This window comes from Schistocerca gregaria, chromosome 11, assembly GCF_023897955.1.
Source record: "Schistocerca gregaria isolate iqSchGreg1 chromosome 11, iqSchGreg1.2, whole genome shotgun sequence".
NCBI lineage: Eukaryota > Metazoa > Arthropoda > Insecta > Orthoptera > Acrididae > Schistocerca > Schistocerca gregaria.
In genome coordinates, this window is record NC_064930.1 from 110,969,816 (window position 1) to 110,995,092 (window position 25,277).

The 25,277-nt window shown below is 44.4% G+C and overlaps 1 protein-coding gene and 1 pseudogene across 1 annotated transcript in view; one reads left to right on the forward strand and one right to left on the reverse strand.

The window, feature by feature from the left end:
- Positions 1-25,277, forward strand: part of LOC126295311 (probable cationic amino acid transporter) — a 575,633-nt gene that overhangs the window by 406,993 nt on the left and 143,363 nt on the right. The window contains exon 4 of the mRNA XM_049987757.1: positions 22,253-22,483. Within this exon, the coding sequence (XP_049843714.1) occupies positions 22,253-22,483 (231 nt within the window). The remainder of the gene's footprint in view (positions 1-22,252; positions 22,484-25,277) is intronic.
- On the reverse strand, positions 2,228-2,345 carry LOC126295565 (5S ribosomal RNA; annotated as a pseudogene).

Below are 25,277 nucleotides of genomic sequence, written 5' to 3' on the forward strand. Positions count from 1 at the left end.
ATGAAGCGTCGTCTCACGCGGTCTGCATGTCCAGCACGAACGCTGGTCCAACTGAGGCGCCAGGTGGAAATGGCATGGCAAGCCGTTCCACAGGACTACATCCAGCATCTCTACGATCGTCTCCATGGGAGAATAGCAGCCTGCATTGCTACGAAAGGTGGATATACACTGTACTAGTGCCGACATTGTGCATGCTCTGTTGCCTGTGTCTATGTGCCTGTGGTTCTGTCAGTGTGATCATGTGATGTATCTGACCCCAGGAATGTGTCAATAAAGTTTCCCCTTCCTGGGACAATGAATTCACGGTGTTCTTAGTTCAATTTCCAGGAGTGTATTTATATTACCATTGATGTAATGGGAAAAAATACGTGTAATCCGATGAACTTTTATTAAATTTGCAATGTCATTTGGCAGTCTACAAATTTTTATTACTACAAATAATATAATATAATATACATAACTATCGACTAGTAACCGACCAAACGCATAAAGTGATACTGAAAATGTATACTTGTCCGTGTCTTGAATATTGTTCGTATTTAATCAAAAGAGAACTAGAAATTGCTTCCCGTGTAGACGCTATTAAAATACAGTCCATACTGCATGACAAATTAGCAGCGCAGATATTGTAGGAAATGCTGCATTATGCATGGTTTTCCTTCCAGATCATCGTCTGAAAGAGAGGTTTTTGAAAATGTTAACGAGCTTTGTTTCCCCACGGAAAACGTCAAAAGACCTTGCGTGTGCAGAAACAAGCATTTATTCAATGCAGCTGGTGCCGTGTAACTTAATGTTTGTACGAAAAATACCATCCTTCAACTTGTAATGTCGAAAACGACGATGAACTATAGATCTTTCGAAAGCCGTCTGTGCCGCTCATAAACGTGGAGGTAATAATTCGCTACGGGCTCCTTCCAGGTATAACAGATTTCTCAAGTCACGGACAAGCATACATTTCAAGTATCACTTTACGCGTTTTGTCGTTTACTAGTCGATAGTTATGTATATTATATTATTTGTGACAATAAAAATTTGTAGACTGCCAAATAACATTGTAAATTTAATAAATGTTCATCCTATTACACGTATTTTTCCCATTTCATCAATTGTAATATAAATAGTAAAGGAAAAGACTGTGTTGAAAATTTAAATAAACCTGACGAACGGGACTCGATCCACCGACCGAATTGTTACGGGGCTTGAACGCTAACCAGTCATGGTAAAAATGACCACTCACAGGTATATATATTGGGCGGCCGAAATTATCTTACGATTTCCTCAATAACGGTTGAGAAGTATGCGCTACTACTTACACAATTTGTTGTCCTAATGGAGTACTAAGAGTGTACGAAGTTTGCAGCAAATCCGCGTTCCAAACCCAGTGGCTAGGACACGGGCCTCGCATTCGGGAGGACGAAGGTTCAAACCCGCGTCCGGCCAACTTGTTTTAGGTTTTCTGTGATTTCCCTAAACTGTTTCAGGAAAATGCCAGGATGGCTGCTACGAAAGGGCGTGGACGGCTTCCTTGCCTAATCTGTGGGAACTGATGACCCCTCTGTTTGGTCCCGTGCTGCAACTCACCCATCCAACCATAACATGTCGCACCCTGGAGTACGAGCAGCTACCTGCATCGTGAAGCGAGCATTTGTCTGGCCACACATGGACAAATCTTGCGAGCAATATGTCCGACAGTGTGTAGCCTGTCAACGAAATAAAGTTAGCGAGCACGTCAGGTCACTTCTTGGCACATTTCTTCCTCCTAATCATAGATTTGAACATGTCCACCTAGACCTCATAGGACAGCCCCCACCATCAGAAGGATAGACCTACTGCCTAACAGCCATCCATCGCTTTACACGCTGGCCTGAGGTGTCCCCGATTGCTGACATCACCGCTTTCTGCCGGGAACGCATCGACCGTTTCAGTGTGCCTCTGTGACTTACAACCAGTGGCGGCTAGTAAGAATCCATTGTGAGTGTTCACAAATTTTTAATTTCAGATACATATTAAACTAAACTAAACTCTGCCCGACAGCCATGAAGTCCCAAAGGAACCGACCGGCCGCCGTGTCATCCTCAGCCCACAGGCGTCGCGCGATGTGGACATGGAGCGACATGCGGTCAGCACACCGCTCTCCCGGCCGTGTGTCAGTTTACGAGGCCGGAGCCGCTACTTCTCAGTCAAGTAGCTCCTCAGTTTGCCTCACCAGGGCTGAGTGCACCCCGCTTGCCAACAGCGCTCGGCAGACCCGATGGTCACCCATCCAAGTGCTACCCCAGCCCAACAGTGCTTAACTACGGTGATCAGGCGAGAACCGGTGTTACCACTGAGGCAACGCCGTTGGTCAGATACATATAAGAGTGTGAAATTATTAGCATCTGCTGCATAACAGTTAACGCTTTTTTTTTATAAAAACTTCAGCTGCCATCAATAACAATAATAATAATAATATGCACAAGTTGTCTGAAAAAAGAAAGAACTGTATTGTGGAATTTTGTATTATGTACATAATTAAGTACAGTTTATGTATGTTTTAGGTTTTCACTATTCTCCATTTCGCATTTTTGTATAAGCAGTTTTCTTTTTTTTTTAATTTTTTTAGACAAATCTAGAAGATCCCTAACACATGTATTACTTAACAACCGGGCTGAAAGTAGGGCATTCTTACGTTGCACCCAAACATCTCTGCACAGGAAAGCCAATTCCTGCACAGTAAACAACCAGCTCCAAACACAAACTGCCCTTTGCGGAAATTATTATTTTCAGGTAGTACGACCTACCAACAAGGTCACCTGACTAGACACAAATTAAGTGCTCAGAGCCAAAAGCACACCGTCTTAGACGCCACATTTAAATGAATCTCACAGAAACCAGTGAGACAGCTTTTTGTGAATGCTCAGATATACGTGCAGAGTGGGCCTACAGTACAGGTAAAGCTGACCCACCATAAGGTCAACAAATGTCAGTAACATCAATAACTGCTGCGGTCTCACAATCGGCAGTGATGTGTTTCATGGTTTTCAGTGCCTCAAATGGATTACTGCATGGCAAAATGCAGAACTTAATATACTGCATGTCATTCAGAAGTCCATAAAATAGGTGTAACTGGCGTTCTACGGGTCAAAGCGTGGAATGTCAGATCCTTTAGTCGGGCAGGTAGGTTAGAAAATTTAAAGTAGCAGGGGTAAAATACAGGGAGCGAAAGGCTATTTACAGTTTATACAGAAATCAGATGGCAGTTATAAGAGTCGAGGGACACGAAAGGGAAGCAGTGGTTGGGAAGGGAGTGAGACAGGGTTGTAGCCTCTCCCCAATGCTATTCAATCTATATATTGAGCAAAGCAGTAAAGGAAACGAAAGAAAAGTTCGGAGTAGGTATTAAAATCCATGGAGAAGGTTCGCCGATGACATTGTAATTCTGTCAGAGACAGCAAAGGACTTGGAAGAGCCGTTGAACGGAATGGACAGTGTCTTGAAAGGAGTGTATAAGATAAACATCAACAAAAGCAAAACGAGGATAATGGAATGTAGTCGAATTGAGTCGGGTGATGCTGAGGGAATTAGATTAGAGAATGAGACACTTAAAGTAGTAAAGGAGTTTTGCTATTTGGAGAGCAAAATAACTGATGATAATCGAAGTAGAGGGGATATAAAATGTAGACTGGCAATGGCAAGGAAAACGTTTCTGAAGAAGAGGAATTTGTTAACATCGAGTATTGATTTCGTGTCAGGAAGTCGTTCCTGAAAGTATTTGTATGGAGTGTAACCATGTAGGGAAGTGAAACATGGACAATAAATAGTTTAGACAAGAAGAGAATATAAGCTTTCGAAATGTGCTGCTACAGAAGAATGCTGAAGATTAGATGGGTAGATCACATAACTAATGATGAAGCACTGAATAGAATTGCGGAGATGAGGAGTTTGGGGCACAACTTGACTAGAAGAAGGGATCGGTTGGTAGGACATGTTCTGAGGCATCAAGGGATCACCAATTTAGTACTGGAGGGTAGCGTGGAGGATAAAAGTCGTAGAGGGAGACCTAGAGATGACTACACTAAGCAGATTCAGAAGGATGTAGGGTGCATTAGGTTCTGGGAGATGAAGAAGCTTGCACAGGATAGTGTGGCATCAAACCAGTCTCAGAACTGAAGACCACAACAACAACAACAGGTTTTTGTATGAGTGTAACTATAACATATACTGACGTCCAATCTAATTTTACTATACTGTGAGTGAATTGGCATATCTGTGGAGTGTGCTAGCGTCTAGTGGGATTTGTGCCAAGCGAACGGAAATAAAAGTCCGCTGCATTATGCTACCACCAGGTCCGACTGATGTAAACTTGTAGTTGAGTGCACACCGTGAACCGTGCACGTTGTTTATCAAATCTGTATGTATTTTGCCTGTAAGGCAATTACTTCAGACCAGTTGCGCATGCGCAGAAGCTCCTTAAAACGTGCACAGCTGGAAGTGTGCTGATGCCAAATTTGACTAAGTGTAGAGGAACAATGTTGCACAGTGCAGTAGATTTAGAGTAGCTTATTTCGGATTACCGCACCCACATTAATTTTAACAGCATTGAAAGAAAAAAAGAACAACAAATCCGCAAGGTGTCAAAAGTTCGGCTCTTTATGTGGTCTAGTGCTCTTACACAACAGCCGACACTTATTACAACAGACCAGTGAAGACAATATGAGTCGCTTGTCTTTTCAAAGCATTCGCTGTGAGCGGACGATATGGGTGGGATTCGGTTAATGAGAAGGGGACATACAATTCAAGGTTTATTTCCCCAAAGCAATCAATTAATTGTGATAAATTACGCCGTGGCTTACAAATTACAGTGACACAAACAAATCAAGCTGCTTACAATATGAGGTAATAAACATTTTATATACCACAGGTAAACAGAGAAACTTCAAAACTGTTTACAATTGATACATTAACAAATAATCGTTGTGGATTAAACTACATACTTTCACCTAATATAGTTAAATTTTTTTATGTGAAGCGCAAATGTATAATTTAAAATTAAATTTTCAGCTGAAGTTACTCCTTTCTACACCTTCTTTAAAAGAGTGATAAAGTTTTCAACAGGTATCTCAGTTAAAAATGCCCTAAAATCCTTAACACAACAACACGCACGTGACTAAATATATGTACGGCAAGGCCCAATATCAACAGCGCAAAACACATTCAACCTCTCGCCAACATGGGCCGCTTGCCGGTCAAAACATGTTACGACTACAGCGGCGGGCAAACTTACATAGGTAATAACAGAGGCCACCTAGCATTCTTGCCAAAATCAGTTTACACGAAGGAGGAAGAAAGGCACTTGCCAAAACTACTAATAAAAATACAGTATACAAAAGCTCTCAATAATGACAAATCCGGGATAGACCCGGCAATATTGCACCTGAGCGGTAGTATCCAAAATAAGGTTAACAGATGCCAAGGTCTGACACCGTCTTAAGCTTAATTGACACTACAAATAAATGGATGGATCAAATGGCTCTGAGCACTATGGGACTTAACTTCTGAGGTGATCAGTCCCCTAGAACTCAGAACTGCTTAAACCTAACTAACCTAAGGACATCACACACATCCATGCCCAAGGCAGGATTCGAACCTGCGACCATAGCGGTGTCGCGGTTCCACACTGTAGCGCCTAGAATTGCTCAGCCACTCTGGCCGGCCATCCGTTTATAATCTCTTGTAAATCACAGCTGGTGGCTGGCAGGCACACCGCTCCTCTCAACCTCTCGCTTCAGACCTGCTACCGACTCGCTTCACATCTCGCTTACTACTAACTTCCTACGAACGCTAAAGTGCGGTCTCTCCCGCCAGCAATGCTTTCTAGTGCAAACGATCCCTGCTACCATTGCAAAATGTATCCATACGCGGTCTCTCCCGCCCTTTTTAAAATTATATCAACGTGCGGTCTGTCCTGCCAACAATACTTTGTTGCAGACATTCCCTGCTACCACAGTTATTTCCGAAATGAGAAATATTAATTATTCCTACTTAATCCTATTAATAAAACGTAAATATCTTTCTTAAATTGTGGTTTGACAATAGACAATAGTCTTGCAGTGAATCAAATGGTTCAAATGGCTCTGAGCACTATGGGACTTAACATCTATGTCATCAGTCCCCTACAACTTAGAACTACTTAAACCTAACATCACACACAACCATGCCCGAGGCAGGATTCGAACCTGCGACCGTGGCATCTTACAGTGGTCTTCCCTTGTTTAGGTTTACTCCAGACGTCACTGCTGTCAATTTCGATTTTTAACAAATTTTCCATACCTAGTACTATGAGAGTCCTTTTTCCTAATAGCGTTTGTGACTTACCAAGTGATCTTCCATCTCGATGGCCATTTCCTTTCCGTGAAACGACCTTCTGACGCATCACATCCTGCCCTTCACAACCGGGAGTGCTCTGCTACGTTAAATTCCGAGTTGCGACGTGACAAAACTCGGTCCGGCTCTTTGTCCACGTCCGGCTTCACGTCCCGTGTGAAATACTAAACGCCTTTTTCCAAAGCTGTTTCACAGAGGAAGACCGCACTTCAGTTCCTTCTCTAAATCCTCGCACAAACGAAAAAAATGGCTGACATCGAAATAAGTGTCCAAGGAATAGAGAAGCACCTGGAATCACTCAACAGAGGAAAGACCACTGAACCTGACGGGATACCAAATCGATTCTACACAGAGTACGTGAAAGAACTCCCCCCCCCCCCCCCCCTTCTAACAGCCGTGTACCGCAAGTCTCTAGAGGAACGGAAGGTTCCAAATGATTGGAAAAGAGCACAGGTAGTCCCAGTCTTCAAGAAGGGTCGTCGAGCAGATGCGCAAAACTATAGACCTATATCTCTGACGTCGATCTGTTGCAGAATTTTAGAACATGTTTTTTGCTCGAGTATCATGTCGTTATTGGAAACCCAGAATCTACTCTGTAGGAATCAGCATGGATTCCGCAAACAGCGATCGTGTGAGACCCAACTCGCTTTATTTGTTCACGAGACCCAGAAAATATTAGATACAGGCTCCCAGGTAGATGCTATTTTCCTTGACTTCCGGAAGGCGTTCTATACAGTTCCGCACTGTCGCCTGATAAACAAAGTAAGAGCCTACGGAATATCAGACCAGGTGTGTGGCTGGATTGAAGAGTTTTTAGCAAACAGAACACAGCATGTTGTTATCAATGGAGAGACGTCTACAGACGTTAAAGTAGCCTCTGGCGTGCCACAGGGGAGTGTTATGGGACCATTGCTTTTCACAATATATATAAATGACCTAGTAGATAGTATCGGAAGTTCCGTGCGTCTTTTGGCGGATGATGCTGTAGTATAGAGAGAAGTTGCAGCATTGGAAAATTGCAGCGAAATGCAGGAAGGTCTGCAGCAGATACATACTTGGTGCAGGGAGTGGCAACTGACCCTTAACATAGACAAATGTAATGTATTGCGAATACATAGAAAGAGGGATCCTTTATTGTACGATTATATGATAGCCTAACAAACACTGGTAGCAGTTACTTCTGTAAAATATCTGGGAGTGTGCGTGCGGAACGATTTGAAGTGGAATGATCCTATAAAATTAATTGTTTGTAAGACGGGTACCAGGTTGAGATTCATTGGGAGAGTCCTTAGAAAATGTAGTCCATCAACAAAGGAGGTGGTTTACAAAAGACTCGTTCGACCTATACTCGAGTATTGCTCATCAGTGTGGGATCCGTACCAGATCGGGTTGACGGAGAAGATAGAGAAGATCCAAAGAAGAGCGTCGCGTTTCGTCACAGGGTTATTTGGTAACCGTGATAGCGTTACGGAGATGTTTAGCAAACTCAAGTGGCAGACTCTGAAAGAGAGGGGCTCTATATCGCGGTGTAGCTTGCTGTCCAGGTTTCGAGAGGGTGCGTTTCTGGATGAGGTATCTAATATACTGCTTCCCCATACTTATACCTCCCGAGGACATCACGACTGTAAAATTAGAGAGATTAGAGCGTGCACGGAGGCTTTGAGACATTCGTTCGTCCCGCGAACCATACGCGACTGGAACAGGAAGGGGAGGTAATGACAATGCGACGTAAAGTGCCCTCCGCCACACACCGTTGGGTGGCTTGCGGAGTATAAATGTAGATGTAGATGACGCTCCGTCCTCAGCCAGCTGGCTTCAAGGTCGGGACACACATGTCCAGACCGTATCCGTGCCGAAACATGTCCGAGTATCGGCCGTCACCCGGACAACGAAACACTAGACACTAAAACAAATGTAGCGCAGAGGGCCCCACTTGACCGGGCCGTGCACGGGGAACGTCAGCGTTCCGGGCGCGATTCGCCTTGTTTAATTTTTCACGTGACGGACGCGGCCTGACGGTAGAATTGTCTTGTGAGCTGTGCAGCTGCGCAACAATGTTCTGTGTACAAAACACGGATGTGGAACGCCTAATAGAACAAGTTCGTAAATTTCCTGTTCTTTACGATAAGGGAAGTGAAAACTTCAGGAGTATCGAGTACAAAGACAGAGTTTGGAAGATAATTGAAACAGATCTACAAGCCAAACGTAAGATAAAAACTATACAAGTTTTAATACCCGAAAGATATTTATTTACTTTTTATTTTACAAACCGATGTTTGGTTTATAATATTTATTTATTTACTTTTTATTTTACAAACCGATGTTTGGTTTATGTCATCATTATATCGCCAAGGCGACATTTTCTTGCCATTCCTCAGTCCCTTGTGGAGAATTCGAGGTAGGTTTCGAAGATTTGACCACCTTCCGGATCCCTCAGCAGTTTCCTTTTGATCCATCCCCTGTTCGGGCACCCTATAACCTTCCATTTTTTCGAATAAAGTTGTACACAGTACACACGCAGCCATCACAATCATTGTAAGATTATTAGGATCTCACTGAAGGATTCTTCTAAATATTCCAAACTTCTCTTGCAATATACCGAATGCATTTTCGGATATTGTTCTTGCCCAATTCAAACGGTAGTTAAATATAACCTTGTCGTTTGTTAAGTTCCTGCCAGGATATGGTCGCATCAAGTTTGCTTTGAGAGGAAAAGCTTCATCGCCTACAAACCATTGGAAGTTCAACATCAGTTCCGGGTAAAGTCTTACTCTTTGGGATGCTAAGCATATTGTTTTCCAATGACTTTTCGAGGTTTGAATTTACTAGAATGCCTCCATCAGAATTTTTTCCATGCGCTCCCACGTCTATTGGTTGGTTAGTTTGGGGGATTAAAGGGACCAGACTGCTATGGTCATCGGTCCCCCACGTCTATCGCAATAAAATTATAACATGGGGCAACCAGAGCAAGAAGCACAATGGAATATGTTTATTTGTAATTCCAATAGAGACTTACTGAGTTCTTTGGAGCCTTTATTGTTACGTGCTTTCCATCTAAAGATCCAATGAAGTTTGGAAATTGCCATTTTGTCCAAAACTCCTCAGCTATAGCATTCCATTTTTCTTCATTCGGCACAGACATCACCTCTTCTAACAATAAATCGACAACTGCTCTAGAGGTGTCATGGACGATGGCTGCAACTGTGGATTTTCCCAGACTGTAGCTGAAGGAATAGTTTTAAAGGAATCTCCTGTAGCAAGGAACCTGGAAAAAAATTGAACTGTATAAGATGAGAAATACTGTATAATCTATAAAATATTTGCAGAATTTTAAACCTTGTAATATAAGTACGCGATTTAAAATATTTTTGCTACAGGTGAAATAGAGGAATGCAAAAAAAAAGAAAAGAAAATGGCCCTGTGTTTGTGACCAACTAAGGAAGACCATGCAGAAAAGTGAAACTGTTTCAGGACAAGCTGCTGTTCATCAACATAAATACACTCCTGGAAATGGAAAAAAGAACACATTGACACCGGTGTGTCAGACCCACCATACTTGCTCCGGAAACTGCAAAAGGGCTGTACAAGCAATGATCACACGCACGGCACAGCGGACACACCAGGAACCGCGGTGTTGGCCTCGAATGGCGCTAGCTGCGCAGCATTTGTGCACCGCCGCCGTCAGTGTCAGCCAGTTTGCCGTGGCATACGAAGCTCCGTCGCAGTCTTTAACACTGGTGGCATGCCGCGACAGCGTGGGCGTGAACCGAAGGTGCAGTTGACGGACTTTGAGCGAGGGCGTATAGTGGGCATGCGGGAGGCCGGGTGGACGTACAGCCGAATTGCTCAACACGTGGGGCGTGAGGTCTCCACAGTACATCGATGTTGGCGCCAGTGGTCGGCGGAAGGTGCACGTGCCCGTCGACCTGGGATCGGACCGCAGCGACGCACGGATGCACGCCAAGACCGTAGGATCCTACGCAGTGCCGTAGGGGACCACACCGCCACTTCCCAGCAAATTAGGGACACTGTTGCTCCTGGGGTATCGGCGAGGACCATTCGCAACCGTCTCCATGAAGCTGGGCTACGGTCCCGCACACCGTTAGGCCGTCTTCCGCTCACGCCCCAACATCGTGCAGCCCGCCTCCAGTGGTGTCGCGACAGGCGTGAATGGAGGGACGAATGGAGACGTGTCGTCTTCAGCGATGAGAGTCGCTTCTGCCTCGGTGCCAATGATGGTCGTATGCGTGTTTGGCGCCGTGCAGGTGAGCGCCAAAATCAGGACTGCATACGACCGAGGCACACAGTTCCAACACCCGGCATCATGGTGTGGGAGGCGATCTCCTACACTGGCCGTACACCTCTGGTGATCGTCGAGGGGACACTGAATAGTGCACGGTACATCCAAACCGTCATCGAACCCATCGTTCTACCATTCCTAGACCGGCAAGGGAACTTGCTGTTCCAACAGGACAATGCACGTCTGCATGTATCTCGTGCCACCCAACGTGCTCTAGAAGGTGTAAGTCAACTACGCTGGCCAGCAAGATCTCCGGATCTGTCCCCCATTGAGCATGTTTTGGACTGGATGAAGCGTCGTCTCACGCGGTCTGCCCGTCAAGCACGAACGCTGGTCCAACTGAGGCGCCAGGTGGAAATGGCATGGCAAGCCGTTCCACAGGACTACATCCAGCATCTCTACGATCGTCTCCATGGGAGAATAGCAGCCTGCATTGCTGCGAAAAGTGGATATACACTGTACTAATGCCGACATTGTGCATGCTCTGTTGCCTGTGTCTATGTGCCTGTGGTTCTGTCAGTGTTATCATGTGATGTATCTGACCCCAGGAATGTGTCAATAAAGTTTCCCCTTCCTGGGACAATGAATTCACGGTGTTCTTATTTCAATTTCCAGGAGTGTATAAGTATGAAGATTTTCCAAAATTCCTGCTACCTTACGTGATAGAATGAGAAACACTTTCCAATGTCCTTACACGCAAGACAATAATGAGCATAAACAAGAATCAAATACAGATTCCCAAGAGGAGCAGTCTATTGTTGAAAACGAAAAAGAGTCTACACAAGAAGACAATGCAGATGAAGAATGGATCATTAAAACCCAGGATAGTGAAACAGAGAATTTTATAGAGCGCACTCGGCATTCCCAGACGTCCTCAGCTCATTCGTCCGTCACTTCAAATAAGAACACGTTTATGAAACCACCACCGAAACGAAAATTTCAGCGTGAGGTTAAACCTCAAGAATCTGCATGAAGCCAGTTCATGACTTACATTTTGGCATAAAATAAGCTGAAAAAAAAGAGAAATACAAAATCGAGTTGATGCTTTTTTGGCTGGTATAGCACCAGCCTTAAAACCGTTGCATCCACTACTTTTTCATCAAGCTAAAAGTAGGATTTTTTCAATTGTACAAGACTTTCAACTGAAGCCACTCATGAATGACGTATCAGTCCATCAATTCACTTCATCATCCTCCAATTCCTCAGCAAAATCTGTTTCAGCACCATATTCTTCACCTGTGGAAAACGAGTCAACAGAACCTACACAGCAGCTTTTGGATCTGCACAGAGATTCCCAAAATTTGTATATAAATAACCAAAGCCATCATCCTACAAGTTCCCCTGCATCCGCATCAGCTTCAGAAACTAATTCACTGAATAGTCCTCATTTGTTTTTCTTAGGGTACTAGAAATTTAACTGTATTATTTACCAACTTATGTATTTATCTTTCAATTAGTAAAGTAATAAAATAAAAATGCTGTCGTTAAAACTTCTTATTTATTTGTGTTCTGTGTACTACTCTTTAACCTACCTTAAAAAAAAAAAACAACCAGTCGTTCTTTGGGTGAAACTGATACTCTCCAGAAAGTGTCGTTTTTTCTCAGTCTTGGTTCTAGTTTCTTTAAAAGTTCACAGAAGGTGTACTGCGTCATCCTAAAATATTCATAAAACTTAGGCTCATCATCTATGAGATGAGAAAATAATGTTAGAAACTCTCCCTGTACTGGTCTTGTTTTCCAGGCACTGTGAATCCACAATTTTGTTCTTCTTGTTTGCCTATGTTCTTTTTCCTCTTCGTCTAAAGCAAGTGCTATAAGTCCTAATTCACTGTTACGAAAATTAGTCGACATGTTTTACAGCTTTCACAAACAGAAACACAGATCACCGTCTCTGTCCTGACCATGGAACTACGAGGTGCATTCAAGTTCTAAGGCCTCCGATTTTTTTTCTCCAGACTGGAAAGAGATAGAAACATGCGCATTGTTTTAAGATGAGGCCGCGTTCATTGTCAATACATCCCAGAGATGGCAGCACTGTACGGCAGATGGAATTTTACCGCCAGCGGCGAGAATGAGAACTGTTTTAAATACTTAAAATGGCGACGTTTTCCTTACTTGAACAGCGTGCAATCATTCGTTTTCTGAATTTGCGTGGAGTGAAACCAATTGAAACTCATCGACAGTTGAAGGAGAGACGTGGTGACGGAGTTATGGATGTGTCGAAAGTGCGTTCGTTGGTGTGACAGTTTAATGAAGGCAGAACATCGTGTGACGACAAACCGAAACAACCTCAGGCTCGCACAAGCCGGTCTGACGACACAATTTAGAAAGTGGAGAGAATTGTTTTGGGGGATTGCCGAATGACTGTTGAACAGATCGCCTCCAGAGTTGGCACATCTGTGGGTTCTGCATACACAATCCTGCATGACGACCTGAAAATGCGAAAAGTGTCATCCAGGTGGGTGCCACGAATGCTGACGGACGACCACACGGCTGCCCGTTTGGCACGTTGCCGAGCAATGTTGACGCGCAACGAGAGCATGAATGGGACTTTCTTTTCGTCGGTTGTGACAATGGATGAGACGTGGATGCCATTTTTCAATCCAGGAACAAAGCGCCAGTCAGCTCAATGGAAGCACACAGATTCACCGCCACCAAAAACATCTCGGATAACCACCAGTGCTGAAAAAATGATGGTGTCCATGTTCTGGGACAGCGAGGGCGTAATCCTTACCCATTGCGTTCCAGAGGGCACTACGGTAACAGGTGCATACTACTAAAATGTTTTGAAGAACAAATTCCTTCCTGCAGTGCAACAAAAACGTCCTGGAAGGGCTGCACGTGTGCTGTTTCACCGAGACAACGCACCCGCACATCGAGCTAACGTTACGCAACAGTTTCTTCCTGATAACAACTTTGAAGTGACTCCTCGTGCTCCCTACTCACCTGACCTGTCTCCTAGTGAATTTTGGCTTTTTCCAAAAATGAAAGACAGTCTCCGTGGTCGCACATTCACCAGCCGTGCTGCTATTGCCTCAGCGATTTTCCAGTGGTCAAAACAAACTCCTAAAGAAGCCTTCGCCGCTGCCACGGAATCGTGGCGTCAGTGTTGTGAAAAATGTGTACGTCTGCAGGGCGATTACGTCTTGAAGTAACGCCAGTTTCATCGATTTCTAGTGAGTAGTTAATTAGAAAAAAAATCGGAGGCCTTAGAACTTGAATGCACCTCGTAGATTAAGGGAAGCTGGCGTTACGGACTTATTATGCTGTAAGTTGTTTTGAAGCCATCTTGGATCCCCCAAAACATTACCAGAAGAGTGTTTACAATTGCTTCTTGTTCGTTATTTCTGTCGTGTGCACGCGATATTTGTTTTATATGGTAAATGTTACACTGTTTTAGTGAACAACACAGCATAAGAAACGCAACTTCAAACGTTTTTCTGGTCTTAAATGCGTATTCGATACAGTACAACGACACGAAAATATGACGCTTCTGATCTCAATACTGTAATTCCTTTTTGTTTATACGTTTCGAATAACGGAGAAGAGAAGGATGTGCTATGAAAAGCGTGCTTTCTTAATCCATTTCTATTCACTTTCATTGTGTTTCTGTCGATAATTGATAAAGCCAGAACTCCAAAAGCAATGATTGATAGTTTAGAGGCACCGATTTGCATTCGTTGCATTTTCAAGTCAAATGCAAATTTTAAATGTTCAAGTTTGCAAGAAAGTTAATTAATTTCCTTATTGTCCCACAGATGTATGCAGGGATGATATAAACAAGACAACTGTCATGTAAACAAAGTGAAAGATTTGTTAAATTACGAAGCAAAAGAACGGAATTTAAGATTGTCAGGCCCATTGTAGTTTAGAAATGGTTCAAATGGCTCTGAGCACTATGCGACTTAACTTCTGAGGCCACCAGTCCCCTAGTACTTAGAACTACTTAAACCTAACTAACCTAAGGACATCACACACATCCATGACCTAGGCAGGATTCGAACCTGCAACCGTAGCGGTCGCGCGATTCCAGACTGCAGCGCCTAGAACCGCTCAGCCACACCGGCCGGCTGTAGATTACACATCTACTTTGTTCATAAATTGTACCTACCAAGTGACTTTCAGTATGGCAAATAACAGCAATTTACAGGGTAACACGACAACACAGTAATTAATATAATGATCTAATAGCTTTAACACATACACTCCTGGAAATGGAAAAAAGAACACATTGACACCGGTGTGTCAGACCCACCATACTTGCTCCGGACACTGCGAGAGGGCTGTACAAGCAATGATCACACGCACGGCACAGCGGACACACCAGGAACCGCGGTGTTGGCCGTCGAATGGCGCTAGCTGCGCAGCATTTGTGCACCGCCGCCGTCAGTGTCAGCCAGTTTGCCGTGGCATACGGAGCTCCATCGCAGTCTTCAACACTGGTAGCATGCCGCGACAGCATGGACGTGAACCGTATGTGCAGTTGACGGACTTTGAGCGAGGGCCTATAGTGGGCATGCGGGAGGCCGGGTGGACGTACCGCCGAATTGCTCAACACGTGGGGCGTGAGATCTCCACAGTACATCGATGTTGGCGCCAGTGGTCGGCGGAAGGTGCACGTGCCCGTCCACCTGGGACCGGACCGCAGCGACGCACGGATGCACGCCAAGACCGTAGGATCCTACGCAGTGCCGTAGGGGACCGCACCGCCACTTCCCAGCAAATTAGGGACACTGTTACTCCTGGGGTATCGGCGAGGACCATTCGCAACCGTCTCCATGAAGCTGGGCTACTGTCCCGCACACCGTTAGGCCGTCTTCCGCTCACGCCCCAACATCGTGCAGCCCGCCTCCAGTGGTGTCGCGACAGGCGTGAATGGAGGGACGAATGGAGACGTGTCGTCTTCAGCGATGAAAGTCGCTTCTGCCTTGGTGCCAATGATGGTCGTATGCGTGTTTGGCGCCGTGCAGGTGAGCATCACAATCAGGACTGCATACGACCGAGGCACACAGGGCCAACACCCGGCATCATGGTGTGGGGAGCGATCTCCTACACTGGCCTTACACCTCTGGTGATCGTCGAGGGGACACTGAATAGTGCACGGTACATCCAAACCGTCATCGAACCCATCGTTCTACCATTCCTAGACCGGCAAGGGAACTTGCTGCTCCAACAGGACAATGCACGTCCGCATGTATCCCGTGCCACCCAACGTGCTCTAGAAGGTGTAAGTCAACTACCCTGGCCAGCAAGATCACCGGATCTGTCCCCCATTGAGCATGTTTGGGACTGGATGAAGCGTCGTGTCACGCGGTGTGCACGTCCAGCACGAACGCTGGTCCAACTGAGGCGCCAGGTGGAAATGGCATGGCAAGCCGTTCCACAGGACTACATCCAGCATCTGTACGATCGTCTCCATGGGAGAATAGCAGCCTGCATTGCTGCGAAAGGTGGATATACACTGTACTAGTGCCGACATTATGCATGCTCTGTTGCCTGTGTCTATGTGCCTGTGGTTCTGTCAGTGTGATCATGTGATGTATCTGACCCCAGGAATGTGTCAATAAAGTTTCCCCTTCGTGGGACAATGAATTCCAGGAGTGTATATATTTAACAACTTTAACAGGTGTTCCGCACATTTTACTGAAGATGATTCTTGTCTATGTAGTTACATTACTTTTATATTAAATTAACGAATTTTAAAACATTAGTCCCCATTTAAAGGATATTTCTTGCCAGGACTTTTCAGTTACTTCGGAATAACAAAATAATGGAAACCAAGTGTACTGCTGCCCTCCAGAGAGCTCTTCGTGTTGGACTGATAGGAAATCTTAAGTCTAATCAGAGAAATAAAACCATACTGTAAAACTTCACAGCCGGCCGGGGTGGCCGAGCGGTTGTAGGCGCTACGGTCTGGAACCGCGGGACCGCTACGGTTGCAGGTTCGAATCCTGCCTCGAGCATGGATGTGTTCTATGGGACTGATGACCTCAGATGTTAAGTCCCATATTGCTCAGAGCCATTTGAACCATTTTTTTAAAACTTCACAGTGCATCAGAATTTCAAGTATATATAAGAAAATTGCGCTTAAATAAGTCCACGTACGAAAGAAATGTGATTTGTTTAAACTTTAGATTACAATTAGGACTATTAGTACACCCATCAGCGACGCAAGCCGGCATTTTTTTTGTCAAAACACTTCACAATTACACGGAATCAAACCACCAGAAGCGAATATTTTGGGGTATGGCGGATCTTCACTTGGGTTGGCATCAAGTTTGTGACGTCATGACAACACGTCTTGTTTTTACCTCCATGGTCCCGACCTTCACTGTTCAGAGAAGCTGGCAACCGCGTGTGAGCCGCGCCACTGCCAACTTCGCTGCGCTCCGCCAGCCACTTCCCCCAACTCGCGCCGTCCCTACTGCGGCGACGTGCCGCCAAGTTGCTAACGAGTTTGCGTTGGCAACCCTGCGGCGGCCTTCCTCGTCCTTCCTCACACGTGTCCCCGGCGTGGCTGCCCCAGGGAGTTCCTAACTCGCCACCGCTGGCGCCACAGTCGCCTCGTATGGTAGCACCAGCCACAGCCGCATTTACTCAGACGCGTTGATTGCCAGTTGAGACTCCACAGTTTTAATGATCCACTCGAAATATCAAAGCTACAATGACGATTCCTTTAACGGCCCAATTACGTACAGGGTGTCCAGGAAAGGACTCGCTGATTTCAAAATTAAATATCTCGAAAACAAATATCGATAGAGGAATGCAGTAAACGGTATGTTTATTATGTTTATTGTAAAACCTGTAAGAAGTTTATCCAGCAGTTTGAAATAATAGCTACAAAAGCTGCTAACAGATGGCGCTGCAATCGCCATACATAGTGCCTAGTATAAATAGTGATCCGAATCCCAGAGCGATCAATTCCACTATTGAAACGTGACAGGAGGTTAGCGTACCGAAGGAAGAGATTAAAACCATGTACTCCATTGAACAACGCGTTTTTCTGGTGCTAGAGTACTACAGGTTAGAAAACAGTCCTACGCCAAACCGCAGTTACGCCTAAAAATATCGCCACAGTTTCTGGAATTATTCAGCGAAATCCAATGTGATCCGTCCATACAATTGCATCTGAGACTGGTTTGAAGCGTTCCAGCACGCAGAAAATACTGAGAAAGAGCCTACACGAGTTTCCATTCAAAATTCAAACACACCAGGTCATCCCCGTACAAACTGTGCAACAAAGGGTTGCCTTTGCTAATCAGATGCTCACAATGATTGATAGTGAAGGATTTGATGTTGGCTGCATCTGGTTTCCAGATGAAGCACACTTCCACCTGAATGGATACGTGAATAAGCATAACTGGCGATTTTGGGGTTCCGAAAAGCCATATTGGTGTGAAGCGAAACCCCTGTATTCTCTTAAAGTTACTGTGTGGGCTGCAGTAAGCAGCAGAGGCATTATTGGCCCTTTTTTCATTAGAGAAACGGTCACTGGTGCATGTTACGTTGCAATTTTTGAACAATTTGTCGCCACACAGCAAGCGTTAGAGGATCGACCAGGTACTGAACGGTTTATGCAAGATGGAGCCCGACCACATCGGACCGAACAAGTGTTTCGCTTTCTTGAGGAATACTTCGGGATTGGAGTCATTGCTTTGGAATATCCCAAATTTACTGGTGCAGGCATGGACTGGCTTCCATATTTGCCGGATTTGACTCCCTGTGACTTTTTTTTGTGGGGCACAGTGGAAGACACGGTCTACCCGAAGCATCCCGCCACGCTGGACGAGCTTGAATCGGCGATCTCTGTGGCATATGAATCCATTTGACACACTACCAAATGTGATAGCGAATTTCATTCTTCGGTTGCGCCATCTCTGTAGTGCCAATGGTCAACATTTTGAAAACATTGTGATGTGATTGTTTGCAAAGGTTGTTTTCATACGATTATTTCACTTATGTATGCTGATATGAGCTGTACAGCGTACAGCGCCATCTGTTAGCAGCTTTTGTAAATATTATTTCAAACTGCTGTATAAACTTCTTACAGCTTTCACAATAAACATACCGTTTACTCATTCCTCTATCGATCTTTGTTTTCGAGATATTTAATTCTGGACACCCTGTAGGTCGTCGATTTGCAGCCTGGCGTCAGTTCTCGGCGGGACTCAGCAGCAGAAGCAGCATTTTCCTGAAGATGGCGACCACTTGGACCGCCGAAATATCGAGTCAAGTTGATTTTAGGATCCGGCAGCAAACCCGAAGAGACTTTCTAGAAGTTAAACTACTTGCTGATATATTAAAAATCTAAAAACCCGCCTCGATTGCGAAAAAAAGCACCTTGTGTTAACCCAGGTTTCGGCGTAGATGACTACACCTTCCTCAGAACAACAATAAAACCCACAAGTGCCTAAGAAGACCTTTGTCAATGATTAAAAGAACACGATAGCTACACATTTATAAACGAAAACGAAAAGGAAAACACAAACAGTACATGTGTGACAAAGTCTAAACCACTACTTAACTTAATGGTGTACGCTCCACCTCACACCTGCCTATGTTCGATGGGCCATGTCCCGCTATAAAGTGCTGCTACAAACGGTCGCTCACTTACAAGCCCGACCCGCTACCTATGCACATGCGCAAGACAAAGGAAGTTACTTGAATGTGCATGCTCATACAAATACGAGGAAATTTATACATGGGTCAGGGCTAAATTGCCCATATATTCCCAACTGTGGATCAACGTATGTCAAAAAAATGGAATGGATAGAATAAGTGACGAGCTAAATAGGAGATGAAACCTAAAAATAACCGCACACGGTTGCTTATGTTAGAAAGCTGTTCATCTTCTTTCTTTTATCCTCATTACCTTTTACGATGAATGTGATTTCAGCCCGTTGGACACCTCACGTTTTATCCCTTTATCTTTATTACCACAATGTCTTTAGGTTACGTCCCCCCAAACTCCCCCCCCCCCCCCCCCCGGGCTAACTACTGGCCTTAGGTATAGTTTTTAAGAGTTCTTCCTGTTGTCATAGGTAGGTTCATATATGTTTCTTTCCTAGCATAAGCAACCGTGTGTGGTTATTTTTAGGTTTCATCTCCTATATAGCTCGTCACTTATTCTATCCATTCCATTTTTTTTATATATGTTGATCCACAGTTGGGAATATATGGGCTATTTAGCCCCGACCGATATATCTGTATGCGCCTCATCATTCAAGTAACTTCCTTTGTCTTGCGCATGTGCATAGGTAGCGGGTCGGGCTTGTAAGTGAGCGACCGTTTGTAGCAGCACTTTATAGCGGGACATGGCCCATCGAACATAGGCCGGTGTGAGGTGTACACCATTAAGTTAAGTAGTTGTTTTGACTTTGTACATATGTACTGTTTGTGTTTTCCTTTTCTTCGTTTGAAATGTATAGCTATGGTGTTCTTTTAATCATTGACAAAGGTGTTCTTAGGCACTTGTGGGTTTTATTTTTGTTCTGAAGAAGGTGTAGTTATCTACACTGAAACCTGGGTTAAGACTAGGTGCTTTTTTCGCAATCGAGGCGGGTTTTTAGGTTTTTAATATATTAACCAACGATTGGTGATGCACTGCAATGTTGAAGGTTTTTACTTGCTGATATACCGGGTGATCAAAAAGTCAGTATAAAATTGAAAACTGAATAAATCACAGAATAATGTAGATAGAGAGGTAGAAACTGACACACATGCTTGGAATGACATGGGGTTTTATTAGAACAAAAAAATACTAAAGTTTATAAAATGTCCGACAGATGGCGCTTCATCTGATCATAATAGCGATAACTAGCATAACAAAGTAAGACAAAGCAAAGATGATGTTCTTTACAGAAAATGCTCAATATGTCCACCATCATTTCTCAACAATAGCTGTAGTCGAGGAATAATGTTGTGAACAGCTGTGTAAAGCCTGTCCGGAGTTATGGTGAGGCATTGGCGTCGGATGTTGTCTTTCAGCTTCCCTAGAGATGTCGGTCGATCACAATACATTTGCGACTTCAGGTAACCCCAAAGCCAATAATCGTACGGACTAGGGTCTGGGGACCTGGGAGGCCAAGCGTGACGAAAGTGGCGGCTGAGCACATGATCATCACCAAACGACGAGCGCGCGAGAGATCTTTCACACGTCTAGCAATACTTTGTCTTTTTTTTCCCTAATAAAACCCCATGTCGTTCCAAGCATGTGTGACAATTTTTACCTCTCTATCTACATTTTTCCGTGGTTTATTAAGTTTTCAAATTTATAATGACTTTTTGATCACCCAGTACTATAGTATTGACCTGAGATTACCAAACTCTGATTCTACACTATTTTCTCCTCCTCTAAAAATTATATTCTTAATTTTAAATTATTCTTTCTATAGCTATTGTCACTGTAAACTGAACCGAGGTGTTACAAAGGGCAAGGCCGACTTCCTTGCCCAGCCTTCCCTAATCCGAAGGGGCCAATGACCTCGCTGTTTGGTCCCCCCCCTCCCCCCCCAAATGGACCAACTTACCAACCAGTGTTTATGTTTGGTCTCCTCCTCCAAATGGACCTGCCAACCAACCAGTGTTTATGTTTGGTCCTCTCCCCCAAATGGACCAACCAACCAGTGTTTATGTTTGGTCCCCTACCCCAAATGGACCAGCCAACCGAGCAATGTTTATGTTTGCTCCTCTCTCCCAAATGGACCAACCAACCAGTGTTTATGTTTGGTCCTCTCCCCCAAATGGACCAACCAACCAACCAGTGTTTATGTTTGCTCCTCTCTCCCAAATGGACCAAACAACTAGTGCTTATGATTGGTCCCCTCCCCCAAATGGACCAACCAATTAGTGTTTATGTTTGGTCCCCTGCCCCAAATGGACTAACCAACCAGTTTTGATGTTTGCCCCCCTCCCCCAAATGGACCAACAAAACTACCAGTGTTTATGTTTGCTCCCCTCCCTTAATGGGTCAACTAACCAGTGTTTATGTTTGGTCCCCTCCCCCAAATGGACCAGCCAACCAACCAGTGTTTGTGTTTGGTCCTCTCCCCCAAATGGACCAACCAACCAACCAGTGTTTATGTTTGCTCGTCTCCTCCAAATGGACCAACCAACCAGTGTTTATGTTTGGTCCTCTCCCCCAAATGGACCAACCAACCAACCAGTGTTTATGTTTGCTCCTCTCTCCCAAATGGACCAAACAACTAGTGCTTATGATTGGTCCCCTCCCCCAAATGGACCAACCAATTAGTGTTTATGTTTGGTCCCCTGCCCCAAATGGACTAACCAACCAGTGTTGATGTTTGCCCCCCTCCCCCAAATGGACCAACAAAACTACCAGTGTTTATGTTTGCTCCCCTCCCCTAATGGGTCAACTAACCAGTGTTTATGTTTGGTCCCCTCCCCCAAATGGACCAGCCAACCAACCCATGTTTGTGTTTGGTCCTCTCCCCCAAATGGACCAACCAACCAACCAGTGTTTATGTTTGCTCGTCTCCTCCAAATGGACCAACCAACCAGTGTTTATGTTTGGTCCTCTCCCCCAAATGGACCAGCCAACCGACCAGTGTTTGTTTTGCATGTGTACAGGCGCGTGCTATGCGGAGTTCGGCGTGCGGGTCCCGCACACGACGGGGTCGGCCTACATGTACTCGTACGTGACGGTGGGCGAGCTGGTGGCGTTCGTGATCGGCTGGAACATGGTGCTGGAGTACCTGATCGGCACTGCCGCCTGCGCCTGCGCGCTCTCCGCCTGCCTGGACGCCCTCGCAGGGGGCGCCGTGTCGCGGGGAGTCGCCTCCAGCGTGGGCACCATGTTCGGTGAGTCGCTACCGCAGGGCTCAGCTCTGGGACCAAAACTACCCGCCTTCATTTTCTGTGTTTCCTTTACAGCGGAATCCACAGCTCCCATGCTTTTTATTATTATGGCCATCATTGGACCACTCTAGGCAGAAATACAAAGCTGTAAACAAGCTGTTAGACAAGGATACAATTAGGCTCAACAATAACTCAATATAATATTTAGGTTTTATAATTATTAGAGTTTGTTCTTATATGAAAGATGTTTTGCTCTTCTGTCTGCCCAATATTTCTTCATTCTTTTGGATATTTTCTTTCTTCCTTCATCTGAGACCACTCCTCGCTGTACTCCTTTTATTGATTTTCATTTGTAGTCTGGTTTGTAGGTCTTGCAGAATTCTGATTTTCTCTGTCTTGTCTTTTAGCTCATCTACTCTAATTTGGAGTTCTTTTATATCTTCCTTAATTTATGTGATTCATTTAATGTTGGTCTTGCTATTCCACAATTTTTGTATTATTTTTTTACTAATTCTGTTTTCTGGAGTTCTCATCAGATGTCCAAAGAATGAGATGCGTTTCCCCTGATCGTGCTCATGGCTCTATATTCTTATATACTGTTTCATTTGATGCTATTCTCCAATGTCCATTTATTTTATACTGTTTATTTATACATGTGCTAATTATTCTTCTTTCTATTTTTAGTATTCCGTCAATTTCTGCTGTATTAGTTGTTTTGAAGATAGTTTCAGCTGCATTACTTTATTTCTAATTGTGTAACTGTTTTATAGTGTTTTAATTTTGCATCTATAGATAGGATTTGCGTAGTTCAGTTTTTTATTCTATTCTGCCGTGATGGCTTCTCATTTAGATTGTATGTTATTATTTCGCCTAAATATTTAAAATTATCAACAATTTTGATTTCCTGTTCTCCTATTGCAATTTTGTTTGCAAGTGGTGGGTCACGTAGCATAATCTCCGTTTTTTCAAATGATATTCTAAGGCCTCCTTCCTCCTCTATTTCTTGTAGTGATTTCACTTGTTGCTTGGCTTCTTAAACGGTGTTGGCTAGGAGAGCAAGATCATCAGCGAATCCCAGGCAGTTTAATCTAATATCATCTTTTGCACTTCCAATTCCTATCATCTTTGGATTGTCCTTCTACCATTCTCTCATTATGTATTCCAGTGCACAGTTGAACAGTAATGGTGAATGGTAGTCACCGTGTCTTAAGTTTGTTTTTATGAGGGATGGTTCCGAAATTTCTCCTCTAAACTTAACTTTTGATTTTGTGTTGGTTATAGTGAGTTGTATTTTGTTAATTAGTTTTGGATGGAGTCCTAGATATCTTAAAATTTTTAATACTGAAGGTCTGTGGAGACAGTCATATGCCTTCTTAAAATCTACAAATGGTATTGCCAGAGGTTCGTTCCGTTTCTTGTAGTATGCGATAATCAATTTTAAACTGATTATCTGGTCTGCACAGCTTCTCCATGGTCTGAAACCTCCCTGATATTCCCCTAACCCCTGTTCCAATTGCTCCTTGATTCTTTCATATGAGATCTTGGATAGAATTTTGTATGTGCAATCTAGGAGAGAGATTCCTCTGTAGTTGTCTGGGTTGCTATTATCTACCTTTTTGTGTAATGGTTTTTATTACACTGCTAGCCATTAAAATTGCTACACGAAGAAGAAATGCAGATGATAAAAGGGTATTCATTAGACAAATATATTATACTGGAACTGACATGTTAATTACATTTTCACGCAATTTGGGTGCGTAGATCCAGAGAAATCAGTACCCAGAACAACCACCTCTGGCCGTAATAACGGCCTCGATACACCTGGTCATTGACTCAAACAGAGCTTGGATGGCAGGTACAGGTACAGCTGCCCATGCAGCTTCAACACAATACCACAGTCCATCAAGAGTAGTGACTGGCATATTGTGACGAGCCAGTTCATCGGCCACCATTGACCAGACGTTTTCAATTGGTGAGAGATCTGGAGAATGTGCTGGCCAGGGCAGCAGTCGAACATTTTCTGTATCCAGAAAGGCCCATATAGGACCTCCAACATGCAGTCGTGCATTATCCTACTGAAATGTAAGGTTTCGCAGGGATCGAATGGAGGGTAGAGCCATGTGTCATAACACATCTGAAATGCAATGTCCACTGGTGGCGTCAATGCGAACAAGAGGTGACCCAGACGTATAACCAATGGCACCCCATACCATGATGCCAGATGATACACCAGTGTGGCGATGAGGAATATACGCTTCCAATGGGCCTTCACCGCAATGTCGCCAAGCACTTTCATGCACCCAGCTTCGTCGTCAAGCACACCATCGCAGGCGCTCCTGTCTGTGATGCAGCGTCAAGGGTAACCGCAGCCCGTCATCTCGACTGCTAGTGATACGAGGACTGTTGGGATCCAGCACGGCGTTCCGTATTACCCTCCTGAACCCACCGATTCCATATTCTGCTAACAGTCATTGGATATCGACCAACGCGAGCAGCAATGTCGCGATACGATAAACCGTAATCGCGATAGGCTACAATCCGACCTTTATCAAAGTCGGAAACGTGATGGTACGCATTTCTCCTCCTTACACGAGGTATCACAACAACGTTTCACCAGGCAAAGCCGGTCAACTGCTCTTTGTGTATGAGAAATTGGTTGGAAACTTTCCTCATGTCAGCAGATCGTAGGTGTCGCCACCGGCGCCAACCTTATGTGAATGCTCTGAAAAGCTAGTCATTTGCATATCACAGCATCTTGTTCCTGTCATGTTCGTGGTGTAGCAATTTTAATATCCAG